The sequence below is a fragment of the Bombina bombina genome, chromosome 3 (assembly GCF_027579735.1).
Source record: "Bombina bombina isolate aBomBom1 chromosome 3, aBomBom1.pri, whole genome shotgun sequence".
NCBI classification, from domain to species: Eukaryota; Metazoa; Chordata; class Amphibia; order Anura; family Bombinatoridae; genus Bombina; species Bombina bombina.
In genome coordinates this window covers 81789088-81814545 of record NC_069501.1, presented here as the reverse complement: position 1 = coordinate 81814545, position 25458 = coordinate 81789088, and the positions used below count along the sequence as shown (strand labels likewise).

The 25458-nt window shown below is 35.6% G+C and overlaps 1 protein-coding gene across 1 annotated transcript in view; it reads right to left on the bottom strand.

Annotated features, from left to right (window-relative positions):
• LOC128652221 (integumentary mucin C.1-like) overlaps positions 1–25025 on the bottom strand; it is a 34584-nt gene extending 9559 nt beyond the window's left edge. The window contains exons 1-5 of the mRNA XM_053705156.1: positions 24890–25025; positions 22825–22980; positions 13288–13443; positions 7686–7847; positions 7021–7164 (exon numbers count right to left, since the gene is read on the bottom strand). Of these exons, the coding sequence (XP_053561131.1) occupies positions 7021–7164; positions 7686–7847; positions 13288–13443; positions 22825–22980; positions 24890–25025 (754 nt within the window). The remainder of the gene's footprint in view (positions 1–7020; positions 7165–7685; positions 7848–13287; positions 13444–22824; positions 22981–24889) is intronic.
• Between the last annotated feature and the right edge of the window lie 433 nt (positions 25026–25458).

Below are 25458 nucleotides of genomic sequence, written 5' to 3'. Positions count from 1 at the left end.
GCTTCTTGAAAAAATGGAAATGCTGCAGAACACTGTTGCTAGCAGTCTGACAGAACTCAAACAAGAGATGGGAGAACTAGGTAACAGAGTGAACTCCCTTGAGGAGAGTGGGGAGGCCTTAGCAGAAGGGTTAAATGAGATTTCAAATCATACAAGTGCCCACCAACATGATATAGATGACATCTATGACAAATTGGAAGATTTGGAGAATCGGAGTTGCCGTTGTAATATACGGCTGAAGGGAGTTCCAGAGTCGGTGGCCCCGAAAGAGCTAAATTCATATTTGCTATCCTTGTTCCAGGGCATAACGGGCACCGAGGAGGCACACAGATTTCAAATGGAGCGGGCACATAGGGCCCTACGACCCAAACCTAAAGGGGATGACCCTCCACGTGATATCATTATCAAGATGCTTAGATACCAGGAAAAGGAAGAGATCTTGGCGGCAGCACGAAGAAATCCTACATTTAAACATCAAGGAAATGTGGTGCAGTTCTACCAAGACTTATGTACGAGAACTCTGCAAAGAAGGGGTGCACTTAGGCCCCTCACTACGCAACTACGGAAGGCTCAAATACCATATAGATGGGGCTTCCCGTTTGCGCTGCATATTACATGGGAAAACCGAATGTTAATCATCAAAGATCCGCATGAGATGCCTGAAATATGCAGAAAGCTGAAGATGGATTTACCAGCTCAACAACAGCAGCAACAATTATCCACAAGAAAGGAGGAACAGATTAGACCACCTTTTCAGAAAAGGTGGGATAAAGTGCCTGAGAAAAGAAGGAAGACATGAAACACCGGGAAAATGTTCAGAGAGGAAAACAAAGAATTGAAGAAACAATGGTGTTAAAAGAACTTTGGGGCTGATTTGAGCTATTTGGCGGGACTAGGGCCGTCATGGCCTGGAAGAAGAAAAGTTATGAAATCAGAGACATACGTAGATCATTAGACAGATGAGTATGGTTTCTTGTTATCCAAAATGTTTTGTTTCTTGTTTATGTATTTTTTCTATACTGTGTTTGATTTCCCTCTTCTTTTGGTTGTAAAGTGATAAGTATAGACTATATGAAGGACACAACAAAGACTCTAATAATCTCATGATAATGGTCAAAAGACAATTTTGAACAAGTATAAGGGAGACAGGACAAAGTCATAGTGAGGCAGACAAACGGTATAATAGGTGAAGTGTCCTGTTACAAAAATGTCTGGGGTTCCTACATTTAAATATTTATCGCAGTCTTAAATGTTATTAAGAATATATGACGAGTTAATTATATTGCCTGTTAGGTTACTATGAGGCAATGTTTGGTTGAAAATGTGAAATGTACAGTTTATTTGTTCTGTTATTGTTTGTTGCTTAATGTTTTTAACCAGGAGGTGCCATTTAATGTTAGAAAAGGAGGGAATGATATAAAAGAGGAGGAAGATAGGGTTGGGAAAGCAGACTATAGCGAGATGCATGATCTTTACTATATAGCAGACATTGAGCTGAGAAGGGAAGAAATAGAATTAGGAGGAAGCTGGGGAAAGTATATTAATGCCACATAATTTTATTCTCCTCTCACACAACGCGAGAGGCCTTAATACAGATATCAAAAGAAAGACCGCAATGTCTCAATACCTGAAAACAAACGCTAAGATTATATTTCTGCAAGAGACACATTTTGTGAAAGATAATATTCCAGGGTTTTGGTCACATCATTTCCCATTACACTATCATGCCACAGCAGAGTCTAAGAAAAGAGGGGTATCAATTTTGATACATAGATCACTGGATTTTGTGCTGGATAGGGTAACAAGAGATAAGAATGGGAGATACGTAATAGTCCAGGGTACGCTGCAAGGCACGAAAGTCACACTATGTAATGTATACGCCCCCAACGAGTCTCAGAACTTATTCTTTAAGGAATTGTCTACACTACTCACTCATTGGGAAAAAAACAGATTAATTGTAGCCGGGGACTTTAATGTTAATATGGCCTCTTTTAATGGCTCTGAGACTCTGAAAATAACAAATAAACAACATAGACACAATAGCATTGTTAAGTCAGTTCGAAGTTCGTTGGAGGAGCATGGGCTAGTGGATTCATGGGAGGCTTTGGGTAACACAGAGCGGGAGTATACCTACTACTCACCAGCACACAAGACCTACACAATTCTCGACTACATTTATATCAGCCAAATTCTAGCATCAAGTTTAGTGACAACGGGCACGCAGGCATGTGTCTGGTCAGACCACTCACTCATTTTTCTAGAACTTACGGGCCTCATAAATTTTGCTAGACAGCGATCTTGGACATACAACCCAACTTTACTGAAAAACCCTGAAATATTTGGTAGGATTCAAAAGGCACTGAAGGAATATTGGGAACTAAATGTAGGTTCAGTAGATAATCCGCTGACGACATGGGCAGCTCATAAATCAGTGTTAAGAGGGCTGCAAATAAAGGAAAAATCATTGAGAAATAAACAAGCGACAGCACTGGCTAGAGCATTACAAGGGGAGGTGGAACAACTCGAGAGGGAACACCAGCGCACGCTATCAGAGAAAACATATAAAACTTTAGTAGACAAGAGAAAGGAATTAGCTAAATTACTGAATGATGCATCAATTAGAGCTGCTTTGAGGCTGAAGGCCCATTATTTTGTGTATGCTAATAAGCCAGACAGATATCTGGCGAGTAAGTTAAGGGATAATAATACATTTTTTTCCATTCCCAAGTTAGTAACACCAAAAGGGGAGATCACCTCGAACCCACAGGAGATATCAGACAGCTTTGCCCAATATTATGCACACTTATATGATGGGAATAAAGTAAGAACAGGAAACATAGATAACCAAATTTCAAAATTTCTAGATAAGGCAAATTTGAGAACTCTATCGAGTGAGGACTTGGAAAACCTTAACTCAAAAATAACAAATAACGAAGTACTGGGGGTAATTAAAGACTTAAAAATAGGTAAGGCGGCGGGCCCCGATGGGTTAACGGGTGAATATTACAAACTTTTTAAGAAGGAACTGCTACCCCACCTGACCAATCTCTGCAATGGGATTATGGAGGGGTGGGACATACCTAGGGAAATGCTTCAGGCAAAAATTATTGTGATACCAAAGAGCGGGAAGAATACAAAACTTTGTCAAAACTATAGGCCTATATCCCTAATTAATCATGATATTAAAATTTTTGCTAAAATTATGGCAAACAGATTAAAGCGAATTTTACCCTCCCTGGTCCACCAGGACCAGGTGGGGTTTGTACAAGACAGAGCGGCGCCAGATAATGTTAGGAGAACGCTTTCTTTGCTGGACTATGTGAAGGTAAAGGGGGTTCCAGCTCTACTCCTGTCGCTCGACGCAGAGAAAGCGTTCGACAGGGTGGACTGGAATTTCATGTTTAAGGTGTTATCGGCCATGGGTTTCAGTGGAGCTATTATGCAGGCGCTAGGCAGCATTTATTCAAAACCGACGGCAGTGGTGGGGGCGGCAGGATATTTATCACGGCAAATAGACATTCTGAACGGAACAAGGCAGGGATGCCCGTTGTCGCCACTGATATTCGCAATATGTATTGAGCCTTTGGCTGCGTGTATAAGGAACTCGAGAGATATTGCGGGGGTACAGGTAGGGACTTCTGAGTATAAATCTATGCTATTTGCGGATGATGTACTGTTGACAATCACTAGGCCACTGAGTTCGCTGCCACACCTCTATCAAACTTTACATGAATACTCAGAGATCTCTGGCTACAAGATAAATTCTGATAAATGTGCGGCACTAGCAGTTAATTTACCTTCCCATACTAAAAAAATGATCGAGCTGAATTTTGAATTCGCCTGGGCTAAGAGCTCTATCACTTATCTAGGAATAAAGATAGGTGAAAATGTATCAGATTTGTATAACTTAAATTATATCCCGGTTTATAAAGCTATTAGAGCGGATCTAAGGAAATGGAGAAAAGGTAACTTCTCATGGTATGGGAGATTAATGTCTATTAAAATGAATGTCCTACCCAGATTAATGTACTTGTTCAGAGCGGTTCCGATCAGTATCCCCTTACCGGAATTGGAGACATTACAAACGGATCTCTTGAAATATTTGAGAGGAGCAGGGAGACCTAGAATAGCATCACAATTACTACAATTGCACAGACAAGCAGGAGGAGTGGGGGTCCCAGACTTAGTGGAATATTATCAGGCTGCGAGGCTGGCACAGACGGTTGTATTAAGCAAACAAGATAGTGGGTTGGTATGGCCACAAATAGAATCAGAGATAGCAAGTAGTTCGAGAGCAGCGGACATTATCTGGGATTCAGAGGTAATAATTAAACGGGAGACCTATAGGTCGCCAATAACAATAGAGGCATTCAAGTTGTGGAATAGGACCGCGAAGAGACTGCGATTATGCAACCCAGAATCAACGGCGAGACCTGTCAGGTTTCTACTGCCACAAAATATAAGAAAAATAGTAGACAAATGGGCGAATAAAGGATTATACAGGGTGGCTGACTTCTTGCTGGGGTCCACGGTGCTCACGTTCAACCAAATTAGAGATCAAATAGAACCGGAACGGTTGCATTGGTTTGTGTATTTACAGGTTAGGTCAGCAATAGTCACATACACGTTACACAAACAGGACCAACGCCCTACAGAACTTGAGAAAATGGTAATGAAGGCAGATAGAGGGAAAAAGCTGATATCTCGAATCTACGTCCTTATTCAAAAAGCTAAACACGGGTCCAAATTAGAAGTGACTGAGAGATGGGAAAGGGACACATTAGAAACTTGGGAGACAGAGGACTGGAACGAGTTGTCGTTGAACTCCTACAGGGGTCTGATTAGTGCAGACATGAGAGAAAATTGTATTAAAGTAATGTACAGATGGTACCTGACACCAGTAAGGACGGCCCATTATTCTATAACGCACAACGACAACTGCTATAGAGGATGTCAAGAAAGGGGCACATTTAAACATATGTGGTGGGAATGTCAGGAAGTCCAAACACTATGGGGTAGACTCTCAGAATTGATAAGCACACTGTTGGAGGAGAGAGTGACCCTTACAATGTCACAAGCGTTACTGCATGAAAAGGTGATACCCTTTAACACAACAATTAACAAACTCATCAAAATTCTTTGCACATGTCTGAGAATCTGTATAGCCCTTCACTGGAAAGTAGGGGTACCCTCATGGCAAGAGGTAGTGGGGAAAATTACAGAGACGTACACTTTGTCAGAACTAGCCGCTTGGTCACAGGGACAGCCAGAGCAGTTTAATAAGATTTGGTTTTACTGGGTATTGAGGTCGGAGCACCATCAGAGACAGGCAGAAATAAGTTAGCAGCAGAGTTGTTAAGAATAGGAGAAGTCTATTTAGGTCGGATAGTAGAAACTAACCCAGGATGAATCCAGTACGGAAGAAGTTGAAGATAGGTACATACTGAGATATAATTTGAAGGTATTTAGCTTTTAGTACAGAAAACATGGCACCTCTTGGAGGGGGGGAGGGGGTGGGTAATAGTTGGGGAAGGGGATTACAGGGTTAGGCATCTCTTGAATGCAATATGAGTACAAGATGTTATGGTTTCCGAAAAGGCTAAAGCACATATTAGTGTATAATATCAGGAGGTAACATCATATGTAAACTTTAATGTGTTTGATGTGGAATGCTAACCCTCAGAAGACACTTGTACAATTATGAAACTGTAAATGATGCTGTTTATGTTTACCTATATTATAATTAATAAAAATTATTTCAACATAAATAAAGCCCATTCTGTAATGCAGTGTCAGGTAATACTTTATTAACCATATATCATCATAAAAAGTAATCTTTATGACAAAATGAAGTAGAAAGACAGAGCAAGTTTTTAAAGCTTCAACAATCATTCCTATTGGTTTTAATTCAGGGGCAATCTTATCACATCAGTTATCTATAAAAAGCCTCACATACTTTAGGTTTGATCACAATCCTTTAGAAAAACGTATTTAATGTTTTGTAACAGAAAATCCCCATTAAAATCTATGTGGATATTTATATATAGATAATAATCCATCCTTTAGCTTAGACGTTATTTTAAAAGTATGTTAAATTCGCTAATATTGCTTTACATCAGGGGATAAGTGCATGTTAGTCAAAGGATTGAAAACGCATTAGTTCTATAAACAAACTCACATTTTTCCTGCTTTAATCAACCAGTCTTTTATTTTTCATTTGCCAAACAAGTAGTGCAGCCAATAGGAACTGCACCGCCGGCGCTATGAATAAATAGTTCCTATTGGCTGCACTGCTCGCTTATCAAATAAAGGGAAAAAAAGACTTTAAAGAGAGGTGGAGTGATAAAAGCAGAGGGGAAATGTGAGTTTGTTTATAGAACAAATGCATTTTCTATCGTTGGACTTGCAAGCACTATCTTCTGAAGCTTAAAGGGACATTGAACCCAAATGTTTTCTTTCATGATTCAGATAGAGCATGAAATTTTAAGCAACTTTCTAATTTACTCATATTATAAATTTTTCTTTGTTCTCTTGCGATCTTTATTTAAAAAGCAGGAATGTGATGCATAGGAGCCGTGAGGACCTGGGTTATGCTTGCTTATTGGTGGGTAGATGTCAGCCTCCAATAAGCAAGCATTATCCATGGTGCTGAACCTAAAATCGGGTGGCTGCTAAGATTTACATTCATGCTTTTAAAATAAAGATAGCAAGAGAATGAAGAAAAATTGATAATAGGAGTAAATTAGAAAGTTGCTTAAAATGATCTTTCTGAATCACGAAAGAAAAAATATGGGTTTAGAATACCTTTAACCTTTTTAAATATGCAAAGCAATTAGTGGTTTAACGATCACTTGAACTTTTATTATCCTATAAATTATTTTGTAAAAAAATCTACAAAAACAAATCAGAGCAAATTTTAAGATTACAATATTTCTGAAAACGGAATATTTATAAGAATTTTTTGTAGGGCAAATAATTGTAAATGTTTTCCAACATTTGTTGTAACTTATAGATAATTACCTGAAGGTTTTGGGTAGAAGCACCACTTAACCCCTTTAATGCTTGAATTAAAACAGCACCCACGGGAGTAGCATTCATTGGCACTAATTCCTATATAACCACAGTCTGTTCTGTCCTGGGGATCAACTGAGCACTGGGCTGACTCTGGTAAACAAAACAGCATACAGAAGTATTAGGTTTATACTTTCAACATTACCATAACTATTTAGGCAGTAAATAAAAAAATAAGGTCCAGATCTAAGGTGAACTGCAAACCCATATGTTCTTGTATTTAAGTTAAATTATAAACCTGTTATAGTGCAAATAAACTAAATCCAGCTTCACATATTAAATACCACTGAGCCTAACAGAAGCTTTTGTGAAATGATGTACACATTAATAATTAGCATGAGCAGTCATTGGGGCCTATGTATCAAAGGTCTTGCGGACCTGATCCGACAGTGTGGATCAGGTCGGCATACCTCGCTGAATGCGGAGAGCAATACGACATATAGGATAGCTGCTGGTGATTTTAACAAAACATTTTTTTAAGATATAATTAGTTATTCCCAGAATTATATAATTTAATATTATATATATATTTTTTAAATATTCTTTCAATCTCCTTTCATTGTTAACTGGACTGCTATATATACAATACATAAAGTTTGTTCCATGCAATATACCTTGTGATTCAGAAAAGAAGCACCAATTAACTCCACGAATGCTGGAATCAAAACAGCAGTTCCTCTTATGACATTCTGCTGCACTTATTCCTGGATATCCGCAATCCCTTCTCTTATACGGATCCACACCACAGTCCTGAGGGCCACTTGGTGCCGGTGGAACTTTATAAAACATAATTGTCAGACATCAAATAAGGTCTCTATCAGTGACTTTCTGATACAAAAGGGACCTAAAAAATTATTGTTAGAGAGGTGAGGACAATGAATGGTAGACAAAAAAATACTAGAAATACAAAAGTCTAGATGAAAGAAAAAAGGGTGAAAGGGAAATATGTGAGGGAGGAAGAAAGAGTTGATAGAATATCCAACATTAAAGGGACATTACACACTAAATAAATGTTAGTTAAAATGATCCATTCAAAGAAAAGATTAGTCTGAGAATAACATGTAGATGTATTTTTTAAAGTTTCATTAGCTGTTTGAATATTGAAAAAATAAGTGTAAAATGTTAGTGTATATAAAGCAATGGGAGCTGCCATGTTGTAACTTAGGTTGCCTTTTCTGTTGTGGTCAATTAGACAGTTATAAATAGGTCACTAGAGTGTGCAGCCAATGGCTGTGTGGAATATAAAAGTGTTCTGCACTTATATTTCTTACAGGAACTGAAAAGCTCACAATTTCAGAATGGAATTACAGGAAAAGGGGACAAAATAAATAATGAAAGTATATTGCTGAGGTTTTTAATGTATGATTTATCATTTTATATTACCATCTCAAAGTGTTTAATGTCCCTTTAATTAAAAGAGCTAAAAAGTGTTCAAAGAATGTTTGTTTGGTTGTAAACTCTTGATCTCTCCTCCTAAATAACCTTACCAGATGTTTTTCATTTTTTATACTAATTCCTCTACTTGTTGTTTTTTTGTTTTGTTTATTTAGATGTTGAAATAAAAAGATGTTGGGTTCTCTTCTATGCACTAATTATTACCTAAGGACTTGATCACAATCCTTTTTATAAAACATACTAAATTATTTATTTACAAAACTCTTCAGAGAGATAATTATTTGTGGGAAATTATTAGATAAGTTTATCTAAATATTGTGATTTACCCCTAAATTAAACACACTGGTAAAACTGCTAAATTTGAGAACTTAGGGGTTGATCACAATCCTTTAGAAATGCCTCTTATTATTGGCTCACCAGTAATGCATTGTTGCTCTTGAATTGACGTTAATCCTGGGGTTGATCACAATCCTTTAGTAAAAGTTATCTAAGGATTTGCTACAGAAATTCACCCTTAAAGTCTATGGGAGAGTTAGTAGATAAATTATAAGATACATTTATCTAAGGCATTGTGATCAACTCCTATGGGCATTTTGTAGATAAATAATTTAATAAGTTTTTCTAAAGGATACAACACACTCCATATATGTTTATGTATATATATATATATATATATATATATATATATATATATATATATATATATATATATATATATATGTATATATATATATATATATATATATATATGCATATATATACATATAAATATATGTGTGTGTGTATTTATATATATTTATATATATATATATATATATATAGAGAGAGAGAGAGAGAGAGAGAGAGAGAGAGATAAAAGTATATATTTTAACTTAAAGTAATAGCATAAGTAATAGCATCAATCAGTTTTTTTCCCTTGCTCTAATTAAAAACATTGCAGTGCGGCCCTTTTTTTTTTTTCAAAATATGGACACCAATGCACTGCATTACACATGACAATAAATTAGCACTATTGATTAATGCACTCTGTCAGTCATAGAATTAAAGATAATAAAATATGGGAGAATATTTAGCCATCCTAAGGAGGGGTGAATGTTTTGAAGCCTTTATTTAAATAATAAATATTGGCCATATTAATTTATCCTTTCATGAACATTGGTTATTTGTAAAAAAAAATATTAGTCGCTCATATATTACATGTAGTATTTAAATATTAAATGTAAAGTTTGAATATAAATATTCAAATGTTGATTCTCATTGACTTTTTAAACAAGTCTGTGGGAATAAACATTCTAAAGTGATATTTAATCTAACAATTGTATCAAAACATTCAAAATTCAACAATGTCAATTTGCATATTTGTTGCTCCGCATAGCTAGTAACAAACTGATATTTGTCCATCCCTAATGCAAACAAGCTCTTTCCTAGATTTTTGCATGTAGTATACTTACGAAAATTATCCTCCTCGCTGCTGTGGCTGTGGCTGTTGCTGCCACTTTTGCTGCCGCTGTTGCTGCCGCTGTTGCTGCCTTTTTTAGCTAAACTTTGGTGTCCCAGAAGAATAACTGCTACTAGTATAAAGGGTATCTTAGATGCCATTGTTTCTTTGTTTTTCTGCTCTTCAGAAAGTTTCAGGTTTTATGCTAAGACTCTGAAAATTCACTTATATATAGTCACGGATCTGTTTAACTATCCCTGGGAACATTTACTGAGGGTGGGTATTTTCAGTGGATATTGTCACATTGTACAAATAATTTTATTGTATAAGATATATTGTATAGATTTTTGACTCAATTATTGACTGGGAAAGATAGCAGTCTATTTGTATAATGACACATCTGCATCAAAACCTTATGGTAGTTTAATAAAAATGTGTAGTTTCTTCTTAAATAGACACCTTTATCACTACACGCAATGCAATAAAAATGGTTCATATCAGTAGATAATGTTAATTGTACTAATACAAGCAATCAATTGGCATTTGAACTTTCTAGCAATTTATGTTATTTACTATTCATAAAAAAATGCTTTTATGTTAAAAAATAATCACCAGGGACTGAGACCCATAGGGGAAATTTCCAGCCTTTGTGTGTTGTGTTTTTGTGCATTTGTGCCATTATATTAGATAACGGTACTACAGACTTGAGTTAACATCACAAAAGTGTTTTCTAAAAGTGCACACATTAACCCCTTCCTGAACGGCTTATTTGTCTACATCGGAACAAAGTTACGATGTAAACAAATAAGTAAAAAATGGAAATCATTTCAATAATGGGATCGGGTCTGGGGGGATTGCCTATGGCGCTAGGCACGCCCTCAAGCCTGTGATCCTATTTACTAAGCCCCTATGGCTTCAGGACAGCCAAACAGCTATAACGTTCCATGCCCAGCGCAGTTAAGACGGCATGGAACGTCCTAACAGTGGGAAGGGGTTAAGCAAAATAACTTCAGAAAAATGTCTTCAACCACAAAATTACCTATCTAGGAACCAACTTTAAAGTGGTCTGTCATTTTTCATAGAAAAATTATTTCAATTCCATTCTTGTTATGTTATTCATTACATATTATTAAGACCATAATAGCAAGGAAAAAATGTTAATTAAAGGGACATAATGTACATTATTTTTCTTTCATGATTCACATAGAGCAGGCAATTTTAAACAACATTACCATTTACTCCTATAATCTAATTTGCTCTGTTCTCTTTGTATATTTTGTTGTAAAGCATACCTAGGTAGACTCAAGAACAACAATGTATTAATAGGAACTTGCTGGTGTTTGGTAGTTGCATATATATATGTGCTTGTCATTGGCTCATCCAATGTGTTCAGTTAGCTCCCTTTAGTGCATTGCTGATCCTTAAAGGGACACTAAACCCAAACATTTTCTTTCATGATTCAAGTAGAGAATACAATTTTAAACAACATTCCAATGTATTACTATTATCTAATTTGTTTTATTCTTTAGATATCCTTTGTTGAAGAAATAGCAATGCACATGGATGAGCCAATCACACAAGGCATCTATGTGCAGCAACCAATCAGCAGCTAGATATGCTTTTCAGCAAAGTTTATAAAGAGAATTAAGCAAATTAGATAATAGAAGTAAATTAGATAGTTGTTTAAAATGGCTCGCCAGGAACAGCAGTTATGAAGCAGCGGTCACAAAGACCGCTGTTCGATAACCTGTCCGCCTGCTCTGAGCAGGCGGACAGGCATCGCCGGAAATCAACCCGATCGAGTACGATCGGGTTGATTGACACCTCCCTGCTGGCGGCCCATTGGCCGTGAGTCTGCAGGGGGCGGCGTTGCACCAGCAGCTCTTGTGAGCTGCTGGTGCAATGCTGAATACGGAGAGCGTATTGCTCTCCGCATTCAGCGAGGTCTGGCGGACCTGATCCGCACTGTCGGACCAGGTCCGCCAGACTTTGTTAAATAGAGGCCTTAATGTGAGCAGCTTAATGTAAAAAGAGCTCAATGTACCAAAATTCACCTAAACATCAATCAATTGCCTTGAAACTTGTCAAGAACTCCGTTTTTCACTTTCCAAGCCTATCCTAGAAGTTTAATGGATTTTGGATTCCCACAAGGCAAATGAGTGACATTAAGCTTGTTTTTTGGGGAGCTTAATGTGGCTTAACGTACAAAATTGAACTTAGATGTTAACCAATTTCCCCCAAACTTACCACAATACATTAATCTATCTATTCAAACATATTCTGAAAATGTCAGGACATTTGATAAAACAAACCAAAATTTATTGACATTTAACTATTTTTTTACAATCCTAAAACATTTAATGTGTGCAGCTTAAAGTGTCAGTAAACCTTAAAAATAATGTTATATAATTCTGCACATAGTTTTATGAATGTGTGATCTGTATGCATCGCTAATTGTTTTTTGTTTGTTCATTCTTGCTATTAATAAATAGATAAAGTTTGTATTTTTTTACCCACTGCGTGAGCACATTAGTACGTTTTTTTCATCAGATCAAAATGATAGCTGAAGTCTAATGTTTAAGTTTGAGTTGCTTTATAAGAATTGTTTGTGGAATGTTAAATTTTAAAGATTTTTTTTCTAATTTCCTATCAATAACTAAGTAATATGAGCTATTAAAAAATATATTCAAATTTTTTTTTTTTTAATTTCTCCTTAATTTCCATTTAAATTTTGAATTTGCTGTTTAGCATTTACAATTAACTTCATCATAAAGCACACTACTGAGTTGTCTATGGACTCTTCACTTAAAGAACTAGCTGGTCACATGATCCAGCTATATAAGCCACTCCCCTTTTCCCACATCTGCATGTTGCTGGAACATGTATTTTCAGATCCTTTGTATGATGTATATTTGTGATCAACAATTTCAATGTTTTGTCTTAAAATCTATTTTTAAAGTAGAAAAAATAGGCAATCGGTTGCTCAGATCTAAGGAAGATTTAAGGCCATGAAGTAAAAACCTGCCCAAATTCCCATTAAATACAGAACCTGACCACTTCTGCTTCCATAAGGTATAAAAATATGAAAGTGACAAAATTACCTGAGAAGTAATTTCCATTGATTCTACCTGAAACAGTTTATAGCTAGAGTCTGAAAAGGATAAACTTTTTGAACTGAAGGAAGAAATGTAGGATAGCTGCTGGTTCCTGATTTTAACAAAACATTTTTATACGAAATAATTAGTTATTCCCAGAATTATATAATTTAATATTATATATATATATTTTTTAAATAATCTTTCAATCTCCTTTTGTTGTTAACTGGACTGCTATATATACATTACATACAGTATATACATAAAGTTTGTTTCCATGCAATATACCTTGTGATTTAGAAAAGAAGCACCAATTAACTCCAGGGATGCTGGAATCAAAGCAGCAGTTCCTCGTATGACATTCTGCGGCACTTATTCCTGAATATCCGCAATTCCTTCTCTTATGCGGATCCACACTACAGTCCTGAGGGCCACTTGGTGGAACTTTATAAAACATAATTGTCAGACATCAAATAAGGTCTCTATCAGTGACTTTCTGATACCAAAGGGACCTCAAAAATTATTGTTAGAGAGGTGAGGACAATAAATGGTGGACAAAAAATACTAGAAATACAAAAGTCTAGATGAAAGAAAAAAGGCTGAAAGGGAAATATGTGAGGGAGGAAGAAATAGTTGATAGAATATCCAACATTAAAGGGACATTACACACTAAATAAATGCTAGATAAAATGATCCATTCAAAGAAAAGATTAGTCTGAGAATAACATGTAGATGTATTTTTTAAAGTTTCATTAACTGTTTAAATATTGAAAAAATAAGTGTAAAATGTTAGTGTATATAAAGCAATGGGAGCTGCCATGTTGTAACTTAGGTTGCCTTCTCTGTTGTGGTCAATTAGAGACAGTTATAAATAGGTCACTAGAGTGTACAGCCAATGGCTGTGTGGAATATAAAAGTGTTCTGCACTTATATTTCTTACAGGAACTGAAAAGCTCACAATTTCAGAATGGAATTACAGGAAAAGGGGACAAAATAAATAATGAAAGTATATTGCTGAGTTTTTTAATGTATGATTTATCATTTTATAGTACCATCTCAAAGTGTCTAATGTCCCTTTAATTAAAAGAGCTAAAAAGTGTTCAAAGTATGTTTGTTTGGTTGTAAACTCTTGATCTCTCCTCCTAAATAACCTTACCAGATGTTTTTCATTTTTTATACTAATTCCTCTACTTGTTGTTTTTTTGTTTTGTTTATTTAGATGTTGAAATAAAAAACATAATTTATGTAAGAACTTACCTGATAAATTCATTTCTTTCATATTAGCAAGAGTCCATGAGCTAGTGACGTATGGGATATACATTCCTACCAGGAGGGGCAAAGTTTCCCAAACCTCAAAATGCCTATAAATACACCCCTCACCACACCCACAAATCAGTTTAATGAATAGCCAAGAAGTGGGGTGATAAGAAAAAGTGCGAAAGCATAAAAAATAAGGAATTGGAATAATTGTGCTTTATACAAAATCATACCACCACAAAAAAGGGCGGGCCTCATGGACTCTTGCTAATATGAAAGAAATGAATTTATCAGGTAAGTTCTTACATAAATTATGTTTTCTTTCATGTAATTAGCAAGAGTCCATGAGCTAGTGACGTATTTGATAATGACTACCCAAGATGTGGATCTTTCCACGCAAGAGTCACTAGAGAGGGAGGGATAAAATAAAGACAGCCAATTCCTGCTGAAAATAATCCACACCCAAATTAAAGTTTAATGAAAACATAAGCAGAAGATTCAAACTGAAACCGCTGCCTGAAGTACTTTTCTACCAAAAACTGCTTCAGAAGAAGAAAACACATCAAATGGTAGAATTTAGTAAAAGTATGCAAAGAGGACCAAGTTGCTGCTTTGCAAATCTGATCAACTGAAGCTTCATTCCTAAACGCCCAGGAAGTAGAAACTGACCTAGTAGAATGAGCTGTAATCCTTTGAGGCGGAGTTTTACCCGACTCAACATAGGCATGATGAATTAACGATTTCAACCAAGATGCCAAAGAAATGGCAGAAGCTTTCTGGCCTTTTCTAGAACCGAAAAAGATGACAAATAGACTAGAAGTCTTTCGGAAAGACTTAGTAGCTTCAACATAATATTTCAAAGCTCTAACAACATCCAAAGAATGCAACGATCTCTCCTTAGAATTCTTAGGATTAGGACACAATGAAGGAACCACAATTTCTCTACTAATGTTGTTGGAATTCACAACCTTAGGTAAAAATTCAAAAGAAGTTCGCAACATCGCCTTATCCTGATGAAAAATCAGAAAAGGAGACTCACAAGAAAGAGCAGATAATTCCGAGACTCTTCTGGCAGAAGAGATGGCCAAAAGGAACAAAACTTTCCAAGAAAGTAATTTAATGTCCAATGAATGCATAGGTTCAAAAGGAGGAGCTTGAAGAGCCCCCAGAACCAAATTCAAACTCCAAGGAGGAGAAATTGACTTAATGACAGGTTTTATACGAACCAAAGCTTGTACAAAACAATGAATATCAGGAAGATTAGCAATCTTTCTGTGAAAAAGAACAGAAAGAGCAGAGATTTGTCCTTTCAAGGAAATTGCGGACAAACCTTTATCTAAACCATCCTGAAGAAACTGTAAAATTCTCGGAATTCTAAAAGAATGCCAAGAAAAATGATGAGAAAGACACCAAGAAATATAAGTCTTCCAGACTCTATAATATATCTCTCTAGATACAGATTTACGAGCCTGTAACATAGTATTAATCACAGAGTCAGAGAAACCTCTTTGACCAAGAATCAAGAGTCAATCTCCATACCATTAAATTTAAGGATTTGAGATCCTGATGGAAAAAAGGACCTTGCGACAGAAGGTCTGGTCTTAACGGAAGAGTCCACGGTTGGCAAGAGGCCATCCGGACAAGATCCGCATACCAAAACCTGTGAGGCCATGCCGGAGCTACCAGCAGAACAAACGAGCATTCCTTCAGAATCTTGGAGATTACTCTTGGAAGAAGAACTAGAGGCGGAAAGATATAGGCAGGATGATACTTCCAAGGAAGTGATAATGCATCCACTGCCTCCGCAGTGCTGAAATCAATTTTAGACGTCTCTTGTCTTTCAAAGACAGAGTCATGGACACTGAATCTATCTGGAAACCCAAAAAGGTTACCCTTGTCTGAGGAATCAATGAACTTTTTAGTGAATTGATCCTCCAACCATGATCTTGAAGAAACAACACAAGTTGATTCGTATGAGATTCTGCTAAATGTAAAGACTGAGCAAGTACCAAGATATCGTCCAAATAAGGAAATACCACAATACCCTGTTCTCTGATTACAGACAGAAGGGCACCGAGAACCTTTGTAAAAATTCTTGGAGCTGTAGCTAGGCCAAACGGCAGAGCCACAAACTGGTAATGCTTGTCCAGGAAAGAGAATCTCAGGAACTGATAGTGAGCTGGATGAATCGGAATATGCAGATATGCATCCTGTAAATCTATTGTAGACATATAATGCCCTTGCTGAACAAAAGGCAAGATAGTCCTTACAGTTACCATTTTGAATGTTCGTATCCTTACATAACGATTCAATATTTTTAGATCCAGAACTGGTCTGAAGGAATTCTCCTTCTTTGGTACAATGAAGAGATTCGAATAAAACCCCAGCCCCTGTTCCAGAACTGGAACTGGCATAATTACTCCAGCCAACTCTAGATCTGAAACACATTTCAGAAATGCTTGAGCTTTCACTGGGTTTACTGGGACACGGGAAAGAAAAAATCTCTTTGCAGGAGGTCTTATCTTGAAACCAATTCTGTACCCTTCTGAAACAATGTTCTGAATCCAAAGATTGTGAACAGAATTGATCCAAATTTCTTTGAAAAAACATAACCTGCCCCCTACCAGCTGAGCTGGAATGAGGGCCGCACCTTCATGTGGACTTAGAAGCTGGCTTTGCTTTTCTAGAAGGCTTGGATTTATTCCAGACTGGAGATGGTTTCCAAACTGAAACTGCTCCTGAGGATGAAGGATCAGGCTTTTGTTCTTTGTTGAAACGAAAGGAACGAAAACGATTATTAGCCCTGTTTTTACCCTTAGATTTTTTATCCTGTGGTAAAAAAGTTCCTTTCCCACCAGTAACAGTTGAGATAATAGAATCCAACTGAGAACCAAATAATTTATTACCCTGGAAAGAAAGGGAAAGTAGAGTCGATTAAGAAGACATATCAGCATTCCAAGTTTTAAGCCATAAAGCTCTTCTAGCTAAAATAGCTAGAGACATAAACCTGACATCAAATCTGATAATATCAAAAATGGCATCACAGATAAAATTATTAGCATGTTGAAGAAGAATAATAATATTATGAGAATCATGATCTGTTACTTGTTGCGCTAAAGTTTTCAACCAAAAAGTTGAAGCTGCAGCAACATCAGCCAATGATATAGCAGGTCTAAGAAGATTACCTGAACACAGATAAGCTTTTCTTAGAAAGGATTCAATTTTCCTATCTAAAGGATCCTTAAACGAAGTACCATCTGCCGTAGGAATAGTAGTACGTTTAGCAAGGGTAGAAATAGCCCCATCAACTTTAGGGATTTTGTCCCAAAATTCTAATCTGTCAGATGGCACAGGATATAATTGCTTAAAACGTTTAGAAGGAGTAAATGAATTACCCAAATTATTCTATTCTCTGGAAATTACTTCAGAAATAGCACCAGGAACAGGAAAAACTTCTGGAATAACCACAGGAGATTTAAAGACCTTATCTAAACGTTTAGATTTAGTATCAAGAGGACCAGAATCCTCAATTTCTAAAGCAATTAATACTTCTTTAAGTAAAGAACGAATAAATTCCATTTTAAATAAATATGAAGATTTATCAGCATCAACCTCTGAGACAGAATCCTCTGAACCAGAAGAGTCATTAGAATCAGAATGATGATGTTCATTTAAAAATTCATCTGTATAAAGAGAAGTTTTAAAAGATTTTTTATGTTTACTAGAAGGAGGAATAACAGACATAGCCTTCTTGATGGATTCAGAAACAAAATCTCTTATGTTATCAGGAACACTCTGAACATTACATGTTGATGGAACTGCAACAGGTAATGGTACATTACTAAAGGAAATATTATCTGCATTAACAAGTTTGTCATGACAATTAATACAAACAACAGCTGGAGGAACAGCTACCAAAAGTTTACAGCAGATACACTTAGCTTTGGTAGTTCCAGCACCAGACAGCGATTTTCCTGAAGTATCTTCTGACTCAGATGCAACGTGAGATATCTTGCAATATGTAAGAGAAAAAACAACATATAAAGCAAAATTGATCAAATTCCTTAAATGACAGTTTCAGGAATGGGAAAAAATGCCAAAGAACAAGCTTCTAGCAACCAGAAGCAATGAAAAATGAGACTTAAATAAATGTGGAGACAAAAGCGACGCCCATATTTTTTTAGCGCCAAATAAGACGCCCACATTATTTGGCGCCTAAATGCTTTTGGCGCCAAAGATGACGCCACATCCGGAACGCCGACATCTTTGGCGCAAAAGAACGTCAAAAAATGACGCAACTTCCGGCGACACGTATGACGCCGGAAACAGAAAAGTTTTTTTGCGCCAAAAAAGTCCGCGCCAAGAATGACGCAATAAAATGAAGCATTTTCAGCCCCCGCGAGCCTAACAGCCCACAGGGAAAAAGTCAAATTTTTAAGGTAAGAAAAATGATTGATTCAAATGCATTATCCCAAATATGAAACTGACTGTCTGAAAATAAGGAATGTTGAACATCCTGAGTCAAGGCAAATAAATGTTTGAATACATATATTTAGAACTTTAATAAAAAAGTGCCCAACCATAGCTTAGAGTGTCACAGAAAATAAGACTTACTTACCCCAGGACACTCATCTACATGTTTGTAGAAAGCCAAACCAGTACTGAAACGAAAATCAGCAGAGGTAATGGTATATATATAAGAGTATATCGTCGATCTGAAAAGGGAGGTAAGACCGATAACAGAGAACCTATGAAATAGACCCCGTAGAAGGAGATCATTGAATTCAAACAGGCAATACTCTCCTCACATCCCTCTGACATTCACTGCACGCTGAGAGGAAAACCGGGCTCCAACCTGCTGCAGAGCGCATATCAACGTAGAATCTAGCACAAACTTACTTCACCACCTCCATAGGAGGCAAAGTTTGTAAAACTGATTTGTGGGTGTGGTGAGGGGTGTATTTATAGGCATTTTGAGGTTTGGGAAACTTTGCCCCTCCTGGTAGGAATGTATATCCCATACGTCACTAGCTCATGGACTCTTGCTAATTACATGAAAGAAAGATGTTGGGTTCTATTCTATGCACTAATTATTACCTAAGGACTTGATCACAATCCTTTTTATAAAACGTACTAAATTATTTATTTACAAAACTCTTCAGAGAGATAATTATTTGTGGGAAATTATTAGATAAGTTTATCTAAATATTGTGATTTACCCCTAAGTTAAACACACTGGTAAAACTGCTAAATTTGAGAACTTAGGGGTTGATCACAATCCTTTAGAAATGCCTCTTATTATTGGCTCACCAGTAATGCATTGTTGCTCTTGAATTGACGTTAATCCTGGGGTTGATCACAATCCTTTAGTAAAAGTTATCTAAGGATTTGCTACAGAAATTCACCCTTAAAGTCTATGGGGAGTTAGTAGATAAATTATAAGATACATTTATCTAAGGCATTGTGATCAACTCCTATGGGCATTTTGTAGATAAATAATTTAATAAGTTTTTCTAAAGGATGCAACACACCCACACTCAATTATTGACAGGGAAAGATAGCAGTCTATTTGTATAATGACACATCTGCATCAAAACCTTATGGTAGTTTAATAAAAATGTGTAGTTTCTTCTTAAATAGACACCTTTATCACTACACGCAATGCAATAAAAATGGTTCATATCAGTAGATAATGTTAATTGTACTAATACAAGCAATCAATTGGCATTTGAACTTTCTAGCAATTTATGTTATTTACTATTCATAAAAAAATGCATTTATGTTAAAAAATTATCGCCAGTGACTGAGACCCATAGGGGAAATTTCCAGCCTTTGTGTGTGTTGTGTTTTTGTGCATGTGTGCCATTATATTAGATAACGGTACTACAGACTTGAGTTAACATCACAAAAGTGTTTTCTAAAAGTGCGCACATTAACCCCTTCCTGAACGGCTTATTTGTCTACATCAGAACAAAGTTACGATGTAAACAAATAACTAAAAAATGGAAATCATTTCAATAATGGGTTCGGGTCTGGGGGGATTGCCTATGGCGCTAGGCACGCCCTCAAGCCTGTGATCCTATTTACTAAGTCCCTATGGCTTCAGGACAGCCAAACAGCTATAACGTTCCATGCCCAGCGCAGTTAAGACGGCATGGAACGTCCTAACAGTGGGAAGGGGTTAAGCAAAATAACTTCAGAAAAATGTCTTCAACCACAAAATTACCTATCTAGGAACCAACTTTAAAGTGGTCTGTCATTTTTCATAGAAAAATTATTTCAATTCCATTCTTGTTATGTTATTCATTACATATTATTAAGACCATAATAGCAAGGAAAAAATGTTAATTAAAGGGACATAATGTACATTATTTTTCTTTCATGATTCACATAGAGCAGGCAATTTTAAACAACTTTATCATTTACTCCTATAATCTAATTTGCTCTGTTCTCTTTGTATATTTTGTTGTAAAGCATACCTAGGTAGACTCAAGAACAACAATGTATTAATAAGAACTTGGTGTTTGGTAGTTGCATATATATATGTACTTGTCATTGGCTCATCCAATGTGTTCAGTTAGCTCCCTTTAGTGCATTGCTGATCCTTAAAGGGACACTAAACACAAACATTTTCTTTCATGATTCAAGTAGAGAATACAATTTTAAACAACATTCCAATGTATTACTATTATCTAATTTGTTTTATTCTTTAGATATCCTTTGTTGAAGAAATAGCAATGCACATGGATGAGCCTATCACACAAGGCATCTATGTGCAGCAACCAATCAGCAGCTAGATATGCTTTTCAGCAAAGTTTATAAAGAGAATGAAGCAAATTAGATAATAGAAGTAAATTAGATAGTTGTTTAAAATGGCTCGCCAGGAACAGCAGTTATGAAGCAGCGGTCACAAAGACCGCTGTTCGATAACCTGTCAGCCTGCTCTGAGCAGGCGGACAGGCATTGCCGGAAATCAACCCGATCGAGTACGATCGGGTTGATTGACACCTCCCTGCTGGCGGCCCATTGGCCGTGAGTCTGCAGGGGGCGGCGTTGCACCAGCAGCTCTTGTGAGCTGCTGGTGCAATGCTGAATACGGAGAGCGTATTGCTCTCCGCATTCAGCGAGGTCTGGCGGACCTGATCCGCACTGTCGGACCAGGTCCGCCAGACTTTGTTAAATAGAGGCCTTAATGTGAGCAGCTTAATGTAAAAAGAGCTTAATGTACCAAAATTCACCTAAACATCAATCAATTGCCTTGAAACTTGGCAAGAACTCCGTTTTTCACTTTCCAAGCCTATCCTAGAAGTTTAATGGATTTTGGATTCCCACAAGGCAAATGAGTGACATTAAGCTTGTTTTTTGGGGAGCTTAATGTGGCTTAACGTACAAAATTGAACTTAGATGTTAACCAATTTCCCCCAAACTTACCACAATACATTAATCTATGTATTCAAACATATTCTAAAAATGTCAGGACATTTGATAAAACAAACCAAAATTTATTGACATTTAACTATTTTTTTACAATCCTAAAACATTTAATGTGTGCAGCTTAAAGTGTCAGTAAACCTTAAAAATAATGTTATATAATTCTGCACATAGTTTTATGAATGTGTGATGTGTATGCATCGCTAATTGTTTTTTGTTTGTTCATTCTTGCTATTAATAAATAGATAAAGTTTGTATTTTTTTTACCCACTGCGTGAGCACATTAGTACATTTTTTTCATCAGATCAAAATGATAGCTGAAGTCTAATGTTTAAGTTTGAGTTGCTTTATAAGAATTGTTTGTGGAATGTTAAATTTTAAAGATTTTTTTTCTAATTTCATATCAATAACTAAGTAATATGAGCTATTAAAAAATATATTCAAATTTTTTTTTTTTTTAATTTCTCCTTAATTTCCATTTAAATTTTGAATTTGCTGTTTAGCATTTACAATTAACTTCATCATAAAGCACACTACTGAGTTGTCTATGGACTCTTCACTTAAAGAACTAGCTGGTCACATGATCCAGCTATATAAGCCACTCCCCTTTTCCCACATCTGCATGTTGCTGGAACATGTATTTTCAGATCCTTTGTATGATGTATATTTGTGATCAACAATTTCAATGTTTTGTCTTAAAATCTATTTTTAAAGTAGAAAAATTAGGCAATCAGTTGCTCAGATCTAAGGAAGATTTAAGGCCATGAAGTAAAAACCTGCCCAAATTCCCATTAAATACAGAACCTGACCACTTCTGCTTCCATAAGGTATAAAAATATGAAAGTGACAAAATTACCCGAGAGGTAATTTCCATTGATACTACCTGAAACAGTTTATAGCTAGAGTCTGAAAAGAATAAACTTTTTGAACTGAAGGAAGAAATGTAGGATAGCTGCTGGTTCCTGATTTTAACAAAACATTTGTATACGAAATAATTAGTTATTCCCAGAATTATATAATTTAATATTATATATATATATATTTTAAATAGTCTTTCAATCTCCTTTTGTTGTTAACTGGACTGCTATATATACATTACATACAGTATATACATAAAGTTTGTTCCATGCAATATACCTTGTGATTCAGAAAAGAAGCACCAATTAACTCCAGGGATGCTGGAATCAAAGCAGCAGTTCCTCGTATGACATTCTGCGGCACTTATTCCTGAATATCCGCAATTCCTTCTCTTATGCGGATCCACACTACAGTCCTGAGGGCCACTTGGTGGAACTTTATAAAACATAATTGTCAGACATCAAATAAGGTCTCTATCAGTGACTTTCTGATACCAAAGGGACCTCAAAAATATTGTTAGAGAGGTGAGGACAATAAATGGTAGACAAAAAAATACTAGAAATACAAAAGTCTAGATGAAAGAAAAAAGGGTGAAAGGGAAATATGTGAGGGAGGAAGAAAGAGTTGATAGAATATGCAACATTAAAGGGACATTACACACTAAATAAATGCTAGATAAAATGATGCACTCAAAGAAAAGATTAGTCTGAGAATAACATGTAGATGTATTTTTTAAAGTTTCATTAACTGTTTAAATATTGAAAAAATAAGTGTAAAATGTTAGTGTATATAAAGCAATGGGAGCTGCCATGTTGTAACTTAGGTGGCCTTCTCTGTTGTGGTCAATTAGAGACAGTTATAAATAGGTCACTAGAGTGTACAGCCAATGGCTGTGTGGAATATAAAAGTGTTCTGCACATATTTCTTACAGGAACTGAAAAGCTCACAATTTCAGAATGGAATTACAGGAAAAGGGGACAAAATAAATAATGAAAGTATATTGCTGAGGTTTTTAATGTATGATTTATCATTTTATAGTACCATCTCAAAGTGTCTAATGTCCCTTTAATTAAAAGAGCTAAAAAGTGTTCAAAGTATGTTTGTTTGGTTGTAAACTCTTGATCTCTCCTCCTAAATAACCTTACCAGATGTTTTTCATTTTTTATACTAATTCCTCTACTTGTTGTTTTTTTGTTTTGTAATTGTTTATTTAGATGTTGAAATAAAAAGATGTTGGGTTCTATTCTATGCACTAATTATTACCTAAGGACTTGATCACAATCCTTTTTATAAAACGTACTAAATTATTTATTTACAAAACTCTTCAGAGAGATAATTATTTGTGGGAAATTATTAGATAAGTTTATCTAAATATTGTGATTTACCCCTAAGTTAAACACACTGGTAAAACTGCTAAATTTGAGAACTTAGGGGTTGATCACAATCCTTTAGAAATGCCTCTTATTATTGGCTCACCAGTAATGCATTGTTGCTCTTGAATTGACGTTAATACTGGGGTTGATCACAATCCTTTAGTAAAACTTATCTAAGGATTTGCTACAGAAATTCACCCTTAAAGTCTATGGGGAGTTAGTAGATAAATTATAAGATACATTTATCTAAGGCATTGTGATCAACTCCTATGGGCATTTTGTAGATAAATAATTTAATACGTTTTTCTAAAGGATGCAACACACTCCATATATGTTTGTGTGTGTGTATATATATATATATATATATATATATGCATATATATACATATAAATAAATATACATATAAATAAATATACATATAAATATATGTGTGTGTGTGTATTTATATAAAAACATTGCAGTGCGGCCCTTTTTTTTTTTCAAAATATGGACACCAATGCACTGCATTACACATGACAATAAATTAGCACTATTGATTAATGCACTCTGTCAGTCATAGAATTAAAGATAATAAAACATGGGAGAATATTTAGCCATCCTAAGGAGGGGTGAATGTTTTGAAGCCTTTATTTAAATAATAAATATTGGCCATATTAATTTACCCTTTCATGAACATTGGTTGTTTGTAAAAAAAATATTAGTCGCTCATATATTACATGTAGTATTTAAATATTAAATGTAAAGTTTGAATATAAATATTCAAATGTTGATTCTCGTTGACTTTTTAAACAAGTCTGTGGGAATAAACATTCTAAAGTGATATTTAATCTAACAATTGTATCAAAACATTCAAAATTCAACAATGTCAATTTGCATATTTGTTGCTCCACATAGCTAGTAACAAACTGATATTTGTCCATCCATAATGCAAACAAGCTTTTTCCTAGATTTTTGCATGTAGTATACTTACGAAAATTATCCTCCTCGCTGCTGTGGCTGTGGCTGTTGCTGCCACTTTTGCTGCCGCTGTTGCTGCCTTTTTTAGCTAAACTTTGGTGTCCCAGAAGAATAACTGCTACTAGTATAAAGGGTATCTTAGATGCCATTGTTTCTTTAAGTTTTTCTGCTCTTCAGAAAGTTTCAGGTTTTATGCTAAGACTCTGAAAATTCACTTATATATAGTCACGGATCTGTTTAACTATCCCTGGGAACATTTACTGAGGGTGGGTATTTTCAGTGGATATTATCACATTGTACAAATAATTTTATTGTATAAGATATATTGTATAGATTTTTGACTCAATTATTGACTGGGAAAGATAGCAGTCTATTTGTATAATGACACATCTGCATCAAAACCTTATGGTAGTTTAATAAAAATGTGTAGTTTCTTCTTAAATAGACACCTTTATCACTACACGCAATGCAATAAAAATGGTTCATATCAGTAGATAATGTTAATTGTACTAATACAAGCAATCAATTGGCATTTGAACTTTCTAGCAATTTATGTTATTTACTATTCATAAAAAAATGCTT